Raw genomic sequence first — 20598 nt, 5'->3', positions numbered from 1 at the left:
GTGACATACGTTCAGGGGGGAGGGAGATCAGTGATTTAGCAATTTAAAAAATTTCTTTGGGGGCGTTCGCAGCCAGATTGATTTTTGATTCGTAAAATTGGGCTTGGGTTAGCTTAATTTCCTTTTTATACAGTCCAATTGCGGCTCTGTAATCTTCTTTCTTCTGATGTGTACGGTCCCGCCTCCAGGCTCCTTCCAGTTTACGACATGATTGTTTCATGTCTCTTAGGGTGGGAGTGTACCAAGGGACCACCTTTTGTCTTTTTATGGACTGCAAAGGTACCTTCGGGAGGACTATGTTGAGGGAATTGGTAATCCAGTTGTCAAAGTTGGTACTAGCTAAATTGGGGTTGGTAGTTTTCGAGGGTTTGAGTTCAGCAAGTACCGACTCCCATTTAGAGGAAGGGAGTGAGGCCCATTTCCTACCCCAGTGTTTTTTTGACTCTTGAGTAGCGGAGGGGTTTCTAGTAGTCCATGTGAAGGGTATTAAGCTGTGATCGGTCCAGGGCAGAAGCACAGGCGACTCAACTTTTAGACTATCAAGATTACTATAGATGTGGTCTAAAAGATGACCTTTAGTATGTGTAGGGAAGAATCCTTTTTGGGTGAAGTCGATAGCTTGAAAGTTCAGTCGAAGACTGTTGGCTACGGTATCAAGCGGGTCATCCAAGTGTAGGTTTAAATCACCTAACACAGTAAGATTTGCTGAGGTGAGTACTAGGTTGGCAACTACGTCAGTTATGTTTGTAACAAATTGACCTGGTGTTCCAGGTGGTCGGTAGACCAGAAGTCCTGTGAAAGTATTGGTAGGGGATAGCTCTAAAATAAAGAGTAGACTTTCGACGTAGTGGAGGGAGTGATGCGACATTTAAACTTTTCTCTGTATATGATGGCTAACCCTCCACCTCTACCCGTGTTGCGATCTAGTCTCTTTATAGTATAAACCTGTGGAGTAGCCCATCTTATAGTAGGATCAGCTTCAAGCTGAAGCCAAGTCTCTGTTAAAAAGAGGACATGTGGCTTATGCTCTTCTATCAGCAGGGCCAGCTCTGTATGGTGTTTAGGCATTGATCTGCAGTTGAGAAGGAACATCTTCCAACTATTGTCAGTAGGATGTCTTCCTGTAAGTTTAGGAGATACTTTCCAATTGCAGACATTGCAACAAGTTTTACTGCCTACTGGGCATACCGAATGCAGGCATTGGGGGTTAATAGTTGGACGCAAATTATGCAAGAAGAGAGAGTTATAGCTGAGTATTTTCCCCGCCATACAACCAGGATCGAGGGATCAGGGAGCAGATGGACGCAGACTGGCTTCTCTTTGGCGCCTCTTCGGCGCGTCTACGGCGCTCCCGCTGCGCGAGAGGCAGGAGGTTAAAAAGATTAGGCTCAGGGAAGACTGGAGCGTCACCCTGCTAAGATGGCCGCCCACTAATGGCACCACCAGGAAGTGGAAGCGCTCTGTTCTCCCTCCACAACAAACAGCCTAAATCGCTGCGGTGGACCGGGGAGTCAGCGCACAGTTTGACAGTGATAAACAACAATTTTTAAAATAAGACGCAATTTTAAAAGCACTTGCAGCAAGAGTTACAGTGTTGTCACCCAAAGCGCTAGCGCGGTAATACTCGGTTATTAGTTCTTCAGGCGCGAGGGCGCTGCCGTCTTAAGTAGTCAGGGCTCGGGGAAGACTGGAGCGTCACCCTGCTAAGATGGCTGCCCACTAATGGCACCACCAGGAAGTGGAAGCGCTCTGTTCTCCCTCCACAACAAACAGCCTAAATCGCTGCGGTGGACCGGGGAGTCAGCGCACAGATTGACAGTGATAAACAACAATTTTTAAAATAAGACGCAATTTTAAAAGCACTTGCAGCAAGAGTTACAGTGTTGTCACCCAAAGTGCTAGCGCGGTAATGCTCGGTTATCAGTTTTTTGATAATAACTTTGCCTCTGATCCGAAGAAGAATTACCCTAATGTCTTTAGAAAAGACTTGGGTTGTTTGAAGGGTTACAATCATAAAAGTGTTTAAAAAAAAGATTTGATACCAGTTTGCTGCAAATTGAGGAATGTTCCCCTTTCTGTGAGAGAGGACATGAAAAAAGAACTTGATAAATTGAAAGATGGGGGTATCATAGAAAAAGTTGAGGGCACTGAATGGTTGGCCACAGTTGTAGCAGCGCGGAAGTCCAATGGGGATCTGAGACTTTGGATTAATTTGAGGCAGGATACCATCAAATTGAATTGGAGGAATCTTGTAGAGATTTAATCTCATTTACGGCTCCCTTTGGACCTTATTATTATTATTTTTTTTAAATTTAATTCCACCAAGCAGCAGTAAAAAAAATCCAGACAAATTGCAATATTGATGTACATAGTTAAGTTCAAGTTCCTCGTGCTTACATTGATATTCAATAATAAATATAATACATGACATACTCTCTTAATAATGGTCGGCATGTGGCGCAGTATCTATATAGAGATGGTGACAATCAAAGTATTTTACATCTAAACATTCCAAACTTAACAATGACAAGATTTATCATTAATATTGATTTTACTTCACCAATGATGCGTGCGGTACAAGTGCCTCTTCCAGTTTCTATGTGTCACTTCGTTTTTTTGGTCAAGTGTTATCGTGTTGTTGCTGTAAATAGTCCAGTAATGGTTGCCAAAAGTCTTTGGGTCTGGATGCCTGAGGTAGTTCCTCCTCGTAAGCGCCTATTGAGCAATATATTAAGTAGGTTATCCAGTCCTTAAATCTGGGTGGACGTTTACTACCCCATTTAATGGCTGCCCGCCTTTTTGCAAGTAGGAGTGCCACTGCCAGGAGTTTGCGTTGTTTGGCCAGTTTGAGTTTATGAATACCCAATAGGCATACCAATGGCGTGTTTGGGATTTGCTCAGCTAGCATTTGTGTGAGTGCGTGCCGTCACTTCCTGCCAGTCTTTGTTTAGGCCGGGACATGCCCACGCCATGTGCAGAAAGTCAGCCATGGGTGCGGTACAGCGTTGGCATTTTTCATCTGCTCTAAGACTATATCGGTGTAATTTAACCCGCGTGTAATACATCTGATGGAGAAACTTAAAATGGATAATCCTTAAATTACAATTTGACGTGAGCAAGTATAATTGTGTAACTCCAGTCCTCTTCTGTTATGGTCGTACCCGTTAGCTCTTCCCATCTCTGTAGTGATCTATCAGGCCCCCTACTCTGTTCATTCTGGGAGGCAGTATATAATCTTGTAACTAATTTTGTGCGTGTTGGCGCTGTTAAAAGTATCTGTAGGGCCAGTAGTGATATGGGTTCTATTGGGAACGAATCGTATAAATCTTTAACAGCAGCTCTCAGCCTTAAATATGCAAACATTTTTAACAGGGTTTGGTGTGCGCATAAAGAGGGACTTTGAAAAAGGATGAATTCCTTGTGCGGGAACAACGCGCCCATTGTCAAAAAACCCATGTCTCCCAACACTGTCCTCATTTTCCTTACCTGTGTGACCGATAGTTTGGGGTGATTCGCCAACGGAAGCACCGGGACATACAGCATGCCAAGCTCTTGATGTGCATATCATTAGAATAGCATCTTATAGGGTCTGATAAGTAGTGTGTGAGCCGTTTTGGGTGAACACTATCGTCTTCCACCGCGATATGTGGAATATGGGAGTGTGGTTGAGTCCAATAATGTGCATGCTGCGCTTGCGCACAATAATAATACAATTGTAGGTCGGGGGCAGCAAAACCCCCCTGGTGGTATGGTTTCATGAGTATTTTCCAGCTTACCCTGGGTTGCTTTCCAGCCCATGTGAGCCGCTGAAGTGTTGGGCGTAGTCTGGTGAAAAAGGCTTGTGTGAGCCAGATTGGGATATTCCAAAATAAATATAAAAATTGGGGTAGTATTATCATTTTCCGGAGTGAAATTCTGTCTGCTATTGATAGAGGCAATTGAATCCATTTCTCAACTTGCTCTTCCAGTTTAACCATGGCCACTCCATAATTTTCCCTAATTACTTCCTCCGGGTCCCGATGCACCCAGATTCCCAAATATTTCACTGGATCAGTTTTCCATTGTAGTGGGTAATCCAAGGTAGGCTGTGGGGTCTCCGCCGTTAAAGGTATCACTACTGATTTATCCCAATTTATACTAAGGCCAGAATATTGCTCATACCTGATGTACTCTCTAATCAGAGGATTCACGTTCGTATCTGGGTATCTAGTATAGAGTACCATGTCGTCTGCATATAGGGAAATTCCTATATGGCGGAGGTTAAATTGTAACGCTGCTTCCGGGTGCTTCTGTCAAATCTTACAGGCTAGCGGTTCTAACGTTAGCGCAAATAGGATAGGAGATAAAGGGCATCCCTCGATATGCTGTGATGTAATGCCATTTATGCTTACTCTAGCCCTGGGCTCAGCATATAGCAGAGAAATCCATTTCAGGAGAGAGGGTGGGAACCCCATTCTAGACAGGACTGTGAACATGAACTCCCATTCTATTGAATCGAAGGCTACCACTGCGTCTTAGAGTGCGGCAGCTGCCGGCAATTCTGGGTCCAGACTATGGTATAATGAAAAGATGGTACGTATATTTTGTGTTGTGGATATGGTGGGGATAAATCCCGCCTGGTGTGGCAGAACCAGGGATCCCAGTAGTGGTTGTAATATATTTGCTAATATCTTGGCCAAAATGTTGACGTCAATGTTTATAAGGGGTAGGGGACAGTACGACTAGCACTTTTTGGGATCTTTGTCTGGTTTGGGAAGAGCTATCAACAGCGCCTCGCACAATGTCAATGGAAGGAGTCCTTCTTCGTATGCTTCCGCATACATCTGGGCCAAATGGGGTATCAGTAGATCTCTAAATTCCTTTTAAAATTCACCCGGTAATCCATCCAGGCCTGGGGCCTTATTATTCGGCAGTGAGTTAATTGCTTCTCTAAATTCATCTTCTGTTAGATGATGGCCGAGATATTCCCTATGCGTATCCGAGAGCCAGGCTAATCCAATGTCGTCCAAATATTCACTGTCATTCATTGTGAGTTCGATGTCTGTGTGGTATACAGCTTAGAATAGTAGGTCAGGAAGTTGTCCAAAATGGAAGGGGAGTCGCACACCGGCGTGCCCTGTTCATTCGTGATGTGTGTTATAAGCGCACTGCCTTGTGTGGATTTAATCATATGCGAAAGTGCTCTACCTGGCCTACCTCCCTCACCATATGCCCTGGCCTTGTATTGTCTTGACAAGTAATTGACTTCTGTGACCTCATATTCATGATATATATCTACTTGACTCCATATGTCTTCCAGAAGGGAAGCCTGTAGTGTGGCTGTGTAATCAGTTTATAGTTTTCAAATGTCCTTTTCCACCATTATTAACTGTTGTCTTATATCTCTAAGAATCCCTGATGCTTACTAATGCAATGGCCCCTTATAGTTACCTTAAACGCCTCCCATAGGGATCTGTAGCTGTCTACTGAGCCAGTGTTAGTCTGAAAGAAATCGACGATTGCTTGTTGTAGTTCACTGCGAAATACTTGGTCTTTGAAAGCTGATTGTTGTAGGCGCCATGTGAACTGTTTCGGGGTATGAGTTGGGACGGCTAACTCTAGGCGCACAGGGGAGTGATCAGACAACGTTTTAGGTAGATGTTCCACTGTCTTTATCCAGGTGCTGACCTCTCGCGTGGTCAACCAGTAGTCTAATCTTGACCAAGTGTTGTGAGTCAGTGAAGTGCACGTACCCTCCCGGCATCCCGGGTGTCGCAACTGCCATACGTCTACCAGAGACCATTCATCCATACCATCTAGTAAAGATTTGGCTGATCATCTGCCATACCTGTTGTTACCTGATGACCTATCCAGCGCAGGGTCTAAGCATGTGTTAAAGTCACCCCCAGTCACCCCTTAGGTTCGCTGAAGATCTTCGTTGAGCCGTCATCAGTAATCTTGAGTCTGGCAGGATACAGCATAGCGTATGGAATCTGCAGGTCTCTGAGCTTTTGTTTTGCCTGCCCATATTTCTTCCTTGCTTCCTGCACAGATTGTGTAAAATCCGGGTATATGGCTATGTCCATACCCTCATGTCGTAGGGCGCCCATTTCTCTCGCTTTACGCAGTGCTTCATCTCTGTCTCTGTAGTTTAGCAATTTAGCTATGATGGGTCTTGGTCTGGTGCCCAGTGGAGGTTTCAGAGCAAGAGAACTGTGGGCCCTTTCAATGAGGAACACATCCGAGAAAGTGTCTCTGCCCATCAGTGTGATTAAGAGTTTTTCCACGTATTTCTCCATGGGGCCCGTGTTTGTGGTTTCCGCAATTCCCATCAATCGGAGGTTGCTTCTTCGTGACCTGGCTTCTAAATCTTCAGCTTTAGCAGACAGCGCAGCCAGTTGTTTGTCTATTCCAGTCTGTTTTGCGGTGATCTATTTGTTGGTGTCTTCCACGTCCGAGATCCTGCATTCAGCCATGTCTATCCTTTCCGTATGCCGGTCCAGTCGCTCGAACATTCGGTCCACTCTATGTGTTAGAGAGTCGATTTTACCATCTATATTTGTCAGCGTGGTTTGTATCGTCAGAAACATTGATTGAATGTTATCTGCTGGAAGTCCACCTGTGGACGTCGCTGCTGGTGGAAATGCTCGTTGGTCCTCTCCAGCTTGTTCCAGCGCTTATTTTGACTGGTCAAAATTTAATTTTGGCTGATTTTTATCAGGTTTGCCCAAAATTACTGCTGAGGGGTGATTTCCGCCACTCGGCTGTGGAATTCAGGTCACGGGCTGTGTCTAAGGAGTATCGTAAGTGGCGTGTTGGGGATCCAATTCAATTTCAGACGCTAAAGATTATTTTATGGCAGGTATTTCCAAGCCACTCCTGAGGAGACAGCTAGTCTTAATCATCGTTATATAGCACCTCTTGCCCGTATCACAGTTTGTCAACGCCAAATTATTTACATGTGTCCAATTGTTCATATGCCCCTCAGCCTCTGCAGTGTCAGCTTCCGCAAACCTCGTTGTGTGGCCGTTATTCGTGGGTTCTCGCACTTTATCTCCACCTCTTCCTTGGTTTTTGGGAAAACTTCTCCACTCCTCACTAGTGTTCCGTGCTCAACATTGGTAGCACGCCACGCCAGAGGGAGGAACCCCGAACACTTTCGCACAGGTCCAATATGCCAGGATAGGTGTTGGTTCCTGCAAGTTTGCTGCTATTTTTATGTGGATGGTAGTTCTGGAGTTTAAACAGTTCCCCCTAGGGTTGTTATGTTTCTGCCCCTCCCCTATGTTCCTATGTTCGTCTAGTCGGCCTCACAGGGCTATGTGCTGTCCAAGTTCACTGTCTCTGCCAACTCCAGGCTCCGATTTTATCGGGCCCAGTAATTACTAGCAGCTGCGAGTCCAATCAATCGGGAGAGCTGTCAGGCACCACGCTCATTCCCGTGACTCCAGGTTCATGGTGGCCGTGCTAGCTGCAGCGAGCGTCCCTGCCGTATCCTGCCACGGGCACCAGCCAGATCGAGTCGCACCTCGCAGAGGCCACCCGTGATGGTATATTTATGATGCCCTCAAGTTTGTCCCCTGCAGCGGAAACTGAAGAGTGTAGTCGGCGCAGGCAGTGCCCTCCCGTTCAGCGCCTATTCTGGGTAGTTTTCGCGGCCCGCATCCGCTGCGCCGGAGCAAGGTCTACAGCGATCCGGGTTGCGTGCCTTACGTCCCAGCCGGCCAGGGTACTGTGGGCTGGTGCGCAGCTGGTCACGTCTCCTCTTAGGCCCTTGCAGCCTGTACAGTCGCGGTTCCACTCCTGTAGGCGCAAGCACCTCGCAATTTTCGTTGAGTGTGGGCTTCGCGTTTCTACTTCAGTGCCAGCATTTCAGGTGGGTGAAATCCTTAAATTACATGCAGGATGAGGATTATGTGGTTGGCCTCCCAGAAGAGCTCGCTCAAGGCGCAGCCACCTCGTGTCCCGGCTCCCCTTTGGAACTTATAGATTCATACGTATGCCTTGTGGATTAGTTTCAGCATCGTCTGTTTTTCAAAGAGTAATGGAAAATGTTCTTCATGGTCTCACGGGTGTTTATGTCTATCAGGATGACATACTGGTCTTTGGAAATGATGAGTGCCAACATGATGTACGTTTGAGATTAGCTTAAGAGAAATTGTCCAACGATACCTTAACTATTAAAGCTGAAAAGTGCAAATTCAGGACCAGCTTCATAAATTACTAAGGTCACAATATCACTTGTAATGGAGTAAAACCAAAAGCAGATTTAATTAATACCATTCAAGAAATAAGTTCCCCTTCAAACAAAAGTGAACTGATGACGTTTTTGGGAGTAGTTGAATACTATGCCATATTTGTAAAACATTTTGCTGTTTGTGCAGGTAACATGAGATATTTGGTAAAGAAGGGTGTAGGTTTTGAGTGGTCTGATTATTGTGAAAAAAACTCATTAGTATCAAGGAAAAACTTCAAGACTGCACCTTCTCTCACAATTTTTAACTCCAAGATCAAGTCTGTGCTGATGCAAGTGAAAAAGGCTTGGGTGCAGTGCTACAAAAGCAAGGTCCAGAGGGTCTGCAAACAATAATGTTCCTGTTACGTATTCTTAAAGATGCTGAGACTAGATATTCGGTTGTAGAGAGAGAATCTCTTGCAGTATAAAATCTCTGGGGAGTTTTGAGGTGAGGACTGATCACAAGCCATTGGTTGAAATGTTCAGTAAAAAGGGTCTTGCTTCATTTCTAGCAGGATAACCAAATGGGTGATAGGGTTACAAGAATACAATTTTGCAATAAAATACATTCCTGGTGTAGAGAATAGTGTAGCGGACATATTGTCATGTCTCATTCCCAAAATAACAAATGAAGAGGAAGAGCTTGAAGATACTGATAAATGGGTTTGTGTGGTTGATCAGGACATTATTTCTGAAAAGCAATGGAGTGATGGTATGGCTCAAGATAGTATCTTGAAAGAAATTCTTATTCTGATGAAAAAGGGGTGGATTAGCAACAAAATGGGATCTGAAGACACAAAAAAATATTGGACAGTACGCAATGAACTGTCTGTTGATATGTGCTTATTATTTTGTGGAATGAGATTAATTCCTCCTGTCAGTCCTAGAAAGGTATTAATTGACTTAGTTCATTCTTCACATTCTGGTCTTACCAAATGCAAAGAGAGGTTATGTTAATCTTATTGGTGGCGAGGGATGGACAAGGAAGTTGAGTGTGCTATACGAGATTGCATTCCATGTAATTTAAGTGATAAGTCTAAAGTGTACTCGTGTTCAACCTATGGTGTTGAGAAAACGTCCTTCTAATCCTTGGCAGGATATAGCTCTAGGCATTCTTGGTCCTGTACATAACAATGGTTCACAAGCTTTTGTGCTAGTAGTAATCGATATGTTTCCGAGATAGGCAGAGGATTTCTTTCTTCCAATAATTGATTCAAGCTGCATAATTCTGTGTTTCTTCTCAAGTGAAGGGATTACTGAGTCTATATTGACGGATAATGTGGTCCAATGACTTTCAGTGGAGATGAAAATTTTTCTTTCTTCTAAAGGAATTGTGCACAAAACCTGCTCTCTCTATCATCCCGAGGCCAATGGAATGGCAGAGTGATTTAACAGAGTCATCAAAGAAACCATTTATTTAGCTAAATCGCAATCAATAGATTGGAAAGGTGAGGTCCTAAAGAAAGTTGAGGAATACAGATTGTCCCCTCATTGTACAACTGGGAAAACACCTTTCTTGTTGTTCAGAGGCAGAATTCCCAATACAAGTGTGGAACCTGCATGGGTGAATAAATATGAGTTAGATAACGGAAAGGAGGGAAAATGTGATAACAAGTTTATCAAAAGGAAAGATGAAGAGAAGGCTGAGCGAAGGAAAAGTTATTTTGATGATAAAAAAGCTTTAAGGACGACAAAAGTTGAAGTAGGTGATTTGGTGATGATTAAAGGTGCAGGTTTGATGGGAAATTCCATGGCTAAATTCATGAAACCTATCAAAGTGTTTAACAATGCCATAAAGACGCAAGATCATCACGTCTGGAATCTTAACAGAGTGGTTGTGGTAAGATGAAAGACATCAGAAGAAAATTTGAAAAGTGTACCTTTGCAGGAAATGTTGAAAAGTAAGTGTTCATCCAGGGTGTGTAAACGTCCCTCTTATCTTGCTGATTATGTTTAGTTTATATTGGGGTTTTTTATAAAGAGGGGAGGTGTGTAGTATTCCTCTCTGTAATATTTCTCTAAGTAGATGCTGTGATTGAGTAGAATATTAGTATGTCATTTGTAGAATGTTACAGGTGTAATCCATCTATGTCATAGCATTCCTTGGGGAGATTTGTATGAAAAACGAGATCAGTACTCTGGCTGCCTACTTGCTTATGGATGGGATTCCTCAAAGAATAAAACTTCTAAGAAATTACATTCCTGTGTCCAATCATCTTTACAGGAATGTTTCAGCTCCCCACCCTTTCCCGCACAAGGTCCAAGAGTTGACTATGAGAGCAAAATGACAAGGACAAAGATAACCTGCACCTCAAATGTTTTTCTGACATCTCATGTTGGACAAAGCCAAGCTACCAGGTACTAAAAAAGGCCTTCTGCTCATTTGTGTGTGTATGATTGAACCACAGTGTGATTGTACTGACCTGATCAGCAAAAGCGATGTGCCCGCTACCGCAGACCTTGGCGTAGTAGGTGATACATGTGTGCTTCAGGCAAGGCCTGCACTCCTTCCACAAATCTACCATGGTTTCATTGCACACACCTGTTGTCTTGTTTAATTCATGCTTTATTTCCTGGGCTTGTAATAATGTCAGCTGTAAACAAACATAGGCATGGAGTAAGTAAACTATCGCTGATCTTATAACTCTTGACATTTGTGCATATTCTATGGCTTGCTCGTAGCCTCACTCAATTTCTATGAAAGGTCTACCAGACAAGATGCTTGATGGTGCTTAATATTTTCCACATTAGGCATTTCCAGAGGCAGTGGACCTATGCGAAAGCATTCCCTCAATCCATCAACCCAAGCCCCTTGCTCCCTAACTTGATGCCAATCACAATATCACTTTAAAAACAATTTACTGGATTACAGATAAATGAAATGATTTGCAACATACGACAAGACTCTTTGTTGGAAAGGAAGACCTTTCACGCAGCGGACCCATAGCTTTTTGCCCTGACGTTGTTTGCTGTTTGTAGAACTCTGTGCACTTTACCCCTACTAACCAGCGGTAAAGTACATGTGCTCCACTTTTCAGCATGATGAAATTGGTATACAACTATGTGGCATATTTAACTTACCTATATGTCGGTAGGGCCGCATTTACAACATTAGCAAAATAAAAGGGCAGAAACGCATCGTATTTACAAGAAATAGTGCATTCCTGTCCTTCTCCCCTGCACACAAACAGCAGCCGTGAAGCCAGGGCAGACACCCTTGAGTCACTTGGCAAGGGTGCTTGCGCTGAGGGGATAGTTGTTTTTAGTGCAGGACGGGACACCGTCCTGCACAAAAACAATCATTAAAGGCATTTCCTCTCTATAGAAAGATGAAAAATAAAGGAGAAATAAAAGTATTTCGCCTCTTTGCGCCTTCTTACGCCTCACCTGGTGATTCTGACTCATTCCTAGGTTTACAAAATGATGTAAATCTGGGAATGCGTCAAGTTCCATGGATGTTGCGTGGGAACACCCACAGCAAGGCCCATGGAACGCCCCTTTCATGCAGAGTCATGCGTGAAAGGGAAACATATTTACAAGGCCATGAAAAGTCACGCAGGGTGACATTATATGGCCATGTAAATATGGAGAAGTACAATGCACTTCCGATGAATCAATAAAAGTGACGCACAAGCAGAACAATGGGCATGTAAATAACTAGTATGTAGTACTCAGTGTACCCAGACTCTATAAGTTACAATTCACTAGCGGGCTGCAGCACCCATTGTGCCACCCACTGCAACGACAGTGCAAACATGACTGCAGGCCTAACATTGTAGCCTGGCTATGCAGTTTTAAATTGCAAATTTACCATGTCAAATTAACCCCTTTTGACAGGTCAAACCCTTCTTATAAAATAAGAATAAGTCGCTGATAAAGAAGGGTGCATGGTATTTAAAAGTAAAGCTTTATTGTTATACATATCTTTACACTGAAAAAGCCATAACTACTATTTTCTTTTTTTCTCAACATTTCTTTATGGGTATTTTCAAAATATTTACAAAACACACCAGAAATTTGTGTCCATACATATGTGAATTGCAAGGACAATGCTTTAACTCATAATATAGGTATTAAACAGATTCATCAAAACGTATTTGTATCTCTTTTGTTCATACCCCAACAGACAGCTAGTAGTTCTCTGTCTTTCGGGTCAGAAGGCTTGTCTCTTCGTGAAGTTAGAGAATGGACTCTTAATGAATAATTTGACGAACATCAAAACAATTATCTGGTAGCGTCCCAAGTGTCTTGCAAGAAATCTCTGGATACCCACCTATCATGTGCTGAGTCTAGGTGTCCAAATTGTAGCCTGTGTGTCAAGCCAGGATCCACCCAACTTGTCCTCATAGGGGGAACTGAAAGCTTTAATGCCAGGGAGGTTTTCTCTTGGCAGAGCCGTGCCAGTGCAAGAGTCTATTGTGCGCTTCAAAAGTCATTTTCTTTCTTAGAATCTACTGCTACTGAGCTGAGAGCACAAGAAACAAGAACTGGTTTTTAGCAAAAATAACTGATGTCAGATTGTTTCTTTTGCTGTTTTTTTTTCTTCTTTTACGGAATCTGATGCTGGAGAGGTCACCGGGTCAGAACAGGGTCCAGGAGAAGCTGCAGCCTGAAGTGCAGAACTGAGGATGGCCGCAACAGCGCGAAGAAGGGGCTTGGCGAAGGGAAATAGGTGAGTGAGGGACAAAGAGGCGAAGCAGGAAACTGAGGTGAGAGCAGCCTTTAAATATGAGCCAGCCATGGGTTTCCAGAAAACAACACCTGTTGATTGTAAGCAGTTATTCCATGTGAGTTTGATTGCAAGCGCCCCTGCTGCTGCTTCCAGGATCATGGAAAGTTCAACTTGAGCAGGGTAATTGGTCTTGGAGCGCGGCTGCTGCTGCCACCAGGGTCATGGAATGTTCAACTTGAGCAGGGTAATTGGTCTTGGAGCGCGACTGCTGCTGCCACCAGGGTCATGGAAAGTTCAACTTGAGCAGGGTAATTAGTCTTGGAGCACGGCTGCTGCTGCCACCAGGGTCATGGAATGTTCGGATTGGGCAGAGCAATTAGTCTTGACAGTTTCTCATCGTGAAGTTGATCAATAGGTGCCCTGTCACTGTTGCCAAGATTTTGGAGCCTTCTAATGGATTTTTAGTGCGCAGACTATTGACTATTGAATTTAGTCAATGGATTGCTTAGGACAATAGTTCCCACGGTCACCAAAGAAGGCACACACAGTAACTAACATCACAGAGCAAACATGCAACTTGGTGGAGGGGAGGAAAAATTGAGAATTGGAAATGCCTACCCAAATCACAAGGGCATAGAGGGCTGTGCAGTGGCTGGGATCATGACAGGACCATGCTCCTTGTCTTGGCTTTTAGGGAAGAAATTAAACAGGCAGTTGTGACTTTTTTGGATATGAATAATGAATCAGTGCAGGTATGCGGGATGGTGTGGAAGGCTTTTAAAGCTGTAATACAAGGAGAGTTCATATTGAGGGGGTCCAGCATCCTCAAGTCGATTTAAGGCATGCTTACTCGACCAGAAGACAAATTAAAACAAGTTTGAAACACGATGCAGTGCAGGCCCCAATCCTGTGGTGCTTAGACAGATCCAGCTGACACTTCACGAGTTTCACGGTGAGCAGCATATAGAACTAAAATACTTAGGGAATTATGCAGCTGCGTGGCAAAACGGGGATGAAGAGTGACTTGAGCACACATTGACCAGATTATGGAATCCTACATGGGCTGCAGATCACGCAGCCTTATTAACGACTAACAGGGCCAAGAGAACTCATTAATTAGTCTAGAAGAATATACGTCATACTACTGCACGTTATATACCACTGCACACTAGGCAGATGACGAGGGGCTCACTGAATATTTAGAACAGGTTTCACTGCCATGGGTGAAGGCAGCAGAGCTGGAATTGCTGTGTTCTCCAATTACCATAAAGGATGTTATTTGCCCTATTAACAACCTCACAAATGGCAAGGAGCATGGGTATTGATAGTTTGCCGGGGCAGTTTTATAAGGAATATGGTGAGTTCCTGAGCGGTGCGGCGGTTGGGCCGGGTTGGGGGCCATTCGACATACGACCACGAGAGAAAATGAAATAACAATTAATTTTACCTTGTCGTCCTCTGTCAAAAACTCTTCCCCCGCCCGGCCCCACCGCCCACCATTCTTATCTGCACGGGATGCAACTGCCTATACCTCCTTCACATGTATAATGAAGCCCTACAGAACGGCAAACTTCCGCCCACAGTGCGGGAGGTGGTATCACTCTCTTTAAGGCCGCACAGGAATGTGGCTATTATAGACACCATATCTGTAATTAACACTGATAATAAAATCTGGCAAAATTCTTAGCAGCTCAACTAGCACCACTATTACATGGCCTTGTCTTGTCAGAACAATCGGAGTTCATACCACAGCGCTCCACTACCAACAATCTCTATGTCGTTTGTTGTTCTCCATTGAATTGATCTGGAGTTTAGGGTGGCAGCAGTGTTTCTTGATGCTGACAAAGCATTTTATTACATAGAATGGCCCTACTTATGAGCAGTGTTGGGAAGAATGGGTTTGGGCATGGCAATGACAAAATGGATTATTCTGCTCTATGCTAATCAGGTGGCATGCATCCGATTGAATGGCTGTATGTATGACTCGGGTTGCCCATTGTCCCTGATCATTTTTTCCTTAGCATTGGAAACTTTAGGTAGGAAACTTCGCAAAATCGATGGCAGCAGAGACATCCAGTTTGGGACACACAGAGTGTTCACATCACTATATGTAGATGACATTCTACTGTTGGTGCGGGACCCCAACACTATCTTGGACCCTATCCTTTCTGAGGTCATCCAAATTCGGTTGCTGGTCAGGCCTTGCCATAAACTGGTGTAAGTCCCCCATGATGCCCATCATGGACATGCCAACCCTGCCATCTCTGAGTATCCATTACAATGGTAGGAAAACCCCATTCAATACCTTGGGATCCTGAGGGAGAACTATGGTTTTCTAGTAACTACAAGTGAATCCAATGTTAACAAATAGGCTACATTGCCCATAACAATGTCAGGTTGCATTGGGATCATCAAAATGGTGGTACTACCCCAGCTACTCTACCTCTTTTAAAATATCCCAATACTGCTGAACTGGTGTTTTTTAACCACTTTTGTTCCTCACTAATTAAACTCAAGTGGGGGGGTAAGCAACCGCGAGTCAGCTGAGAACTACTGCAGAGACTGTATGATCAAGAGGAGTTTGCCGTACCACATTTACAAATACACTAGTACATAGCTCAAGTGTAGTTTGCCACAGGCTGGTTTCTTAACTTCCAACAAGCACCACACCAAAACTTTGAATTGGGCTTATCAAACACCCCACAAGTTAATACTGCTATCATTCAACCCCCCACAAGAGCAGGGCCTGATAGTCCCGTAGTGCAATGCACAACATAGGCATGGGCATGACTGGCTAGACTGACATAGATATTGTGTAGTCCCTACACACTACTCTTTCTGATAACCCCAAACTACCATTTACTAGTGAACCATTGATGGTACGGTACCTACAGGACAGGAAAATCCAGACAATGGGAGATATATCTATGGGTGGAGATTTCTCACCCCTAAGGAGTATCTATCAAAAGGCCGGTCTCCACAACTAGCGTTATTTTTCTATGCTAGGCTCTGTGCAGTGTTACGAAAGGCATTTCCCACTTATCCTCTGGAACAGGGGAATTGAAGGTTGTTGAGCCTTGTGGCAATTGGTGAATTGACTGCAAAAATAGTCACCACAATATACAGCACAACCCTGAGAGACTAGCCCAAAGTGGGGCATCACTCTAGAGGTAGTTGGTCGACGGCACTGGGTAAACAACTAACAGACACACAATGGGAATACTGTTGTCGTTGTACAGAAGAAGTTTTCATGAACAGAAGATATAGACTTCCGCATTACTACTTTCTCCACCAGGTCTACTACACTCTGGCCAGACTATATAAATATGGGGGGAGAGACAGTGATATGTGTGAAAGATGCAGCACTCCTGTACCTGATTTTTTACATCTGGCATAGGAGCAGGTTGTTCGAAACTGTAAACAACAGTGTGTGCCTGGCACTGCAGCCTGAGGCCCTAATGGCATTATTGGGTGATGCCAAACAGTTACCCAAGCACAGTAGGAATTTTGCTGGACTGGCCTTGCTCTTGGTTAAGCATCCAAGCTTGACTTTGGCATGGAGAAGGGGTGCATCGCCCAGCATCTACAACTGGCATGCGAACCTTGCAACTTGCGCACAAACTCAGAAATATATGGTACACTGCTACCTCTGGGGTCAAGCCCCAAAGGCATTTGGGACCGGCTGTGAACCTATATTGCTCGAAGGGTGAGAATTAACAACAATGACAGTTGGGATCCAAGAGTTCAAGGAGCAGTTGGAGTAAACTTAAATTATAGGTGGCTAGCCAGTGACATAGGGCGAAACAGATGATACACAAAAAAACAGCTGTGGCTACTTTCTGCTTGTTTATCATTCTGTTTTTATTCCACAGATTCCACAGCACGTGTTGCTCTATTCTACTCAATATATTGCATACAGTCAAAGTTAAAGTAGTCAATATTTTGTATGTCATTGACAAAACTCATTTGTCCTAAATCAGAAGGTGGTGTCAACCTTTCTGATTTTACTTCTTACCATAAAGCCTTTCATTTACGCCAATCATCTCATTGGCTCACTGGTCCCTCTCCAGAATCTCCTCTTTGGGTTATCTTAGAACACTCATATCTAACCCCCTTCTCCTTTCAAGAATATTTATCATTTACTCGAAAACCTCAGGAGTTATCAACTCCCATTGTTAAACATACAAACAAACTATTAGATACCTGCTTATTAGATAATTCCACCGATATGAAATCACTCTTACAATCCTCCATATGACACAATAATCTGATAACAATTAAAGGTAAACCCATTTATTGGAAATCATGGAGACAGAAGGGTCTTCTCTGGTTCCATCAGCTAATTCAAAATGATTTAATTATATCCTTTCAACAGGCTAGAACTATTTTTGGCTTTCCTGTCTCACTTTCTAATAAACATCAGTTGTTGCATTATGCTTTGAATGTGGCTGTTAATCAATCTGTTCTATCTTCAGATTCTTCCATCACTACTTCCAGCAGGTACCCATGAGTTTCTGATTTCGGATCCGAAAGCGTCAAAAAGCTACACCTATTTACGCAAATTGTCCCCCTCCAGAGATAAAACTAAAGTGGAAATGGATTGGGACCGTGATTTAAATGTCAATTGGTTCATTCATCTATGGAATAAAATTTGGCTTAAGACTAGAAAAACATCTAGACCAGCTAACACCACGCAGACACTTTTCTTTATTTATAAAAGGTTACATCTTTCCCCCTCTTTTCTCCACAAGATAAACATTGAACTACCTGATATTTGTTGGTCATGCTCCTCTACAGATGCAGACTTAAAACACTTACTTTTTACTTGCCCATTTGTTCGCGACTTTTGGAAACATGTTTGGAAACAGATTACCCTAATTTTTCGTCATGTGGTACCCTTCTCTTTTGACAATGTTTTTTTGGGCTCTCTTTCTGATGATTGGTCTCAGTGTCCTTTAAACATACAGGTTTTGGATTTACTTTTGGGAGTAGTATTTCAACAAATTACCAAACATTTGAAGAATCTGTCTGATCTTTCCTTTCAAGCCTTGTGGTATGCTGTATGTCATAACCATAGATTGGACACTGTTCATGTACAGCCATTGTCTCTGGCTGTAATTCGCTTAAGTATATGGTCCCTGGTTACGATGTTTATTGATTGTCATGCTAAGCTTTCACACACACGTAATATTTCAGAGCAAGAAGTTTTAACCCCTTCGATGCAGGTGACGGAACCATTCCGTCATCAGTCACGGTTGAGCTGTGCTGATGACGGAATGGTTCCATCACGACTACACCCAGTTAGGGAATGTTCAGCACAGTGCTGAAATTCCTTCCGCACGGATGTGGTTAAAACCTCCTTGACATTCCATTTTCTCTTTACCTTTAACATTGCTTGCATAGATCAAGTAGAACTTTGCTGTTACGTTTCAGACAAATGACCAGAATTGTTTTATATTTCCGTATATTTTTTCTCTATTGTTAAAACAACCACTCATTCATGTCGAATCATGTTTTTGTATTATAATACATATGTATCTTTATTGTATTTCCTTTTCTTTTCCGCCACCCCCTTTATTTCAATAAACGTTACTCTTTTCAAACTAACAATATTTAGTATTGTACTAATGTGTCAATAAATAAAGCTTTCAAAAAAAGTATGATTGTGAGGCGGTGTTCAAATCAATTAAGAAAAGGTTTGGTTCTCATAAGTATTTCCAATTTTATGGGGTGGAAAGAATATGAAATGGCTAGTGGGGGACGTGGTTAAAATAAAACAAAATGGTTTGCGTGTAAAAAAATCACTTTTCTCGACACCATTATGAAGCATATAGATGAAACACAATGTTGTGAAAGCAACTAGGTTTGGAGCATGAAAAGATTGTTCGAAGCACGTTTGGTGTATGGAGATGAGCGCACACAAACCCTAAACGTGTAACTTCATATAAAGAACAAGTTAAAAAAAAACAAGCAGTCACAGAAAATCTGAGGGTGGTTTAAGGATTATACCAAACTTCAATGTTTGTCAAATCCAAGCAATTGAGATGAGGTACAACATCCCTAGAGTATCCTATTTAAAATGTTAAGAAAATTCCATGCTGACAGTTGGCTTTGCTAAACATGACAAGGGTGTTGGTGATACTCTATTATAAATAAAGATTTTGCCTAATTTCTTCATATGCTTTGTTTTAAAATGAAGTGGTACAAAAGGGGGTGGTGATGTATGTATGTATGTATAGGCATTTATATAGCGCACTACTTACCCAGAGGGTCCCAAGGCGCTTCGACCGCTGCGAAACCCTTCCTGGCTTCCCTGGGAGATGGTCCCTTAATGAGTATCTCCAGGGTGAGACCAGGCATCCCCGGCGGTCTGGTGGGGCCGTTAGTGAAGATGAGGCAAGCTAATGCCCAGAGTTGCCGAGTGTGATCGCTGATCAGAGTGGGCACCGAGGCGAGAGAATTATCGAGTCCGCGGACCCTGGTCCAGAAACCTGCCGCGCCGGGAATCGAACCCTGGTCCCGGGCCGTCCTCTGCTCTCGGGTCTGCCGCCTCTAACCAGTGAGCCACACTACTTCCAGGGAAGGCATGGCTTGGCAGTTCGGGCTGGACTGTTCCCATGAGGCACAGGGTCAGACTGATTTGCATATGACCATGTCTGAACTGGGGTGGCAGAGTGGGCTAAAGAACGGTGATGGATTAAACCCAGATCTGTTGACTGGGTGTGAGTGTTTGATTGGTTCAGATGCTCCTTCCATCACCACCCCCTTTTCTACCGCTTTGTTTTAAAATGAAGACATGTAACCACAATAATATCCATCTGTTAACGTATAACTTATTGAAAAGGAGAGCATAGGCAGGCATTGCGCTTTGGCTAAGATTGCGCATGTGATTTAACAAATCTCTGCATATGGCATCCTAAAAATCCTGAAATATCCAAGCTGCACAACCTTATACTTTCACAAATGGAGCAGAAACTGCATGTGCATCCCTTGCTTTATATGGGAATGCTGCATTTCCTGGTGCCTGAAATACTGAAACTTCAGAAGGATTGCATTGGGTGTAGTCAGCGAGAACTCTGTGGTGCGGATGCAGAGGGTTATGTCATGAATACTGAAAGGACCTGAAACTAAAAGATCACCTGGTCATCAGGAAAGGTGGCTGCGGCTTGCTTCAAGAGGCTTACTCCTGGCAGACCAGAGGTGAATGGCTGGCTGCATGCCACTTGAAGAAAGTACTCTGCACTGGAGGTATCTTCTTGGCTCTCTGGGGTGCACCTAGTAGTCATGGAGGCCACAAGTGGATTTGGGGTTCCACTTTTCTCTTTCTCTGTGATGAGAGATTGGAACGCTGGTCACTGGGGTATAGCAGCACCGTGGAATGGCTCTGCTACAGTGACACTGGCCTTATTAAAGCCCTCTTCCTTCCCATGATGAATACCAAGTGAGTTGGAGAGCAGGAGATTGGAACACAGATCAGTCCCAAAAAGGTACCCAAACTGAGCCTAAACAAGATCATACCTCTACACCACCTTACATTCGCACACCCAAATTAAAGCTAATATGAGCACAAGTCACATGGGTAGGACTGCAGAGTAACCAGTTGAATATGTGTTCCCTGGGGGACAAGGGAGAATTCAGTGCAAGTATCGCATCATACACATATGTCATTGCCTAGGCATAAGCCCATCATATAAATGTCAAAAGAGACTCC

The 20598-nt window shown here is 43.5% G+C and overlaps 1 protein-coding gene across 1 annotated transcript in view; it reads right to left on the bottom strand.

The window, feature by feature from the left end:
• LOC147709496 (clusterin-like) overlaps window positions 1-20598 on the bottom strand; it is a 395044-nt gene that overhangs the window by 191733 nt on the left and 182713 nt on the right. The window contains exon 4 of the mRNA XM_086925501.1: window positions 10639-10809. Coding sequence (XP_086781627.1) covers window positions 10639-10809 — 171 coding nt within the window. The remainder of the gene's footprint in view (window positions 1-10638; window positions 10810-20598) is intronic.

Source organism: Lissotriton vulgaris, chromosome 6, assembly GCF_964263255.1.
Source record: "Lissotriton vulgaris chromosome 6, aLisVul1.2, whole genome shotgun sequence".
Taxonomy (NCBI): Eukaryota; Metazoa; Chordata; class Amphibia; order Caudata; family Salamandridae; genus Lissotriton; species Lissotriton vulgaris.
This window is presented reverse-complemented; position numbering and strand designations above follow the sequence as displayed.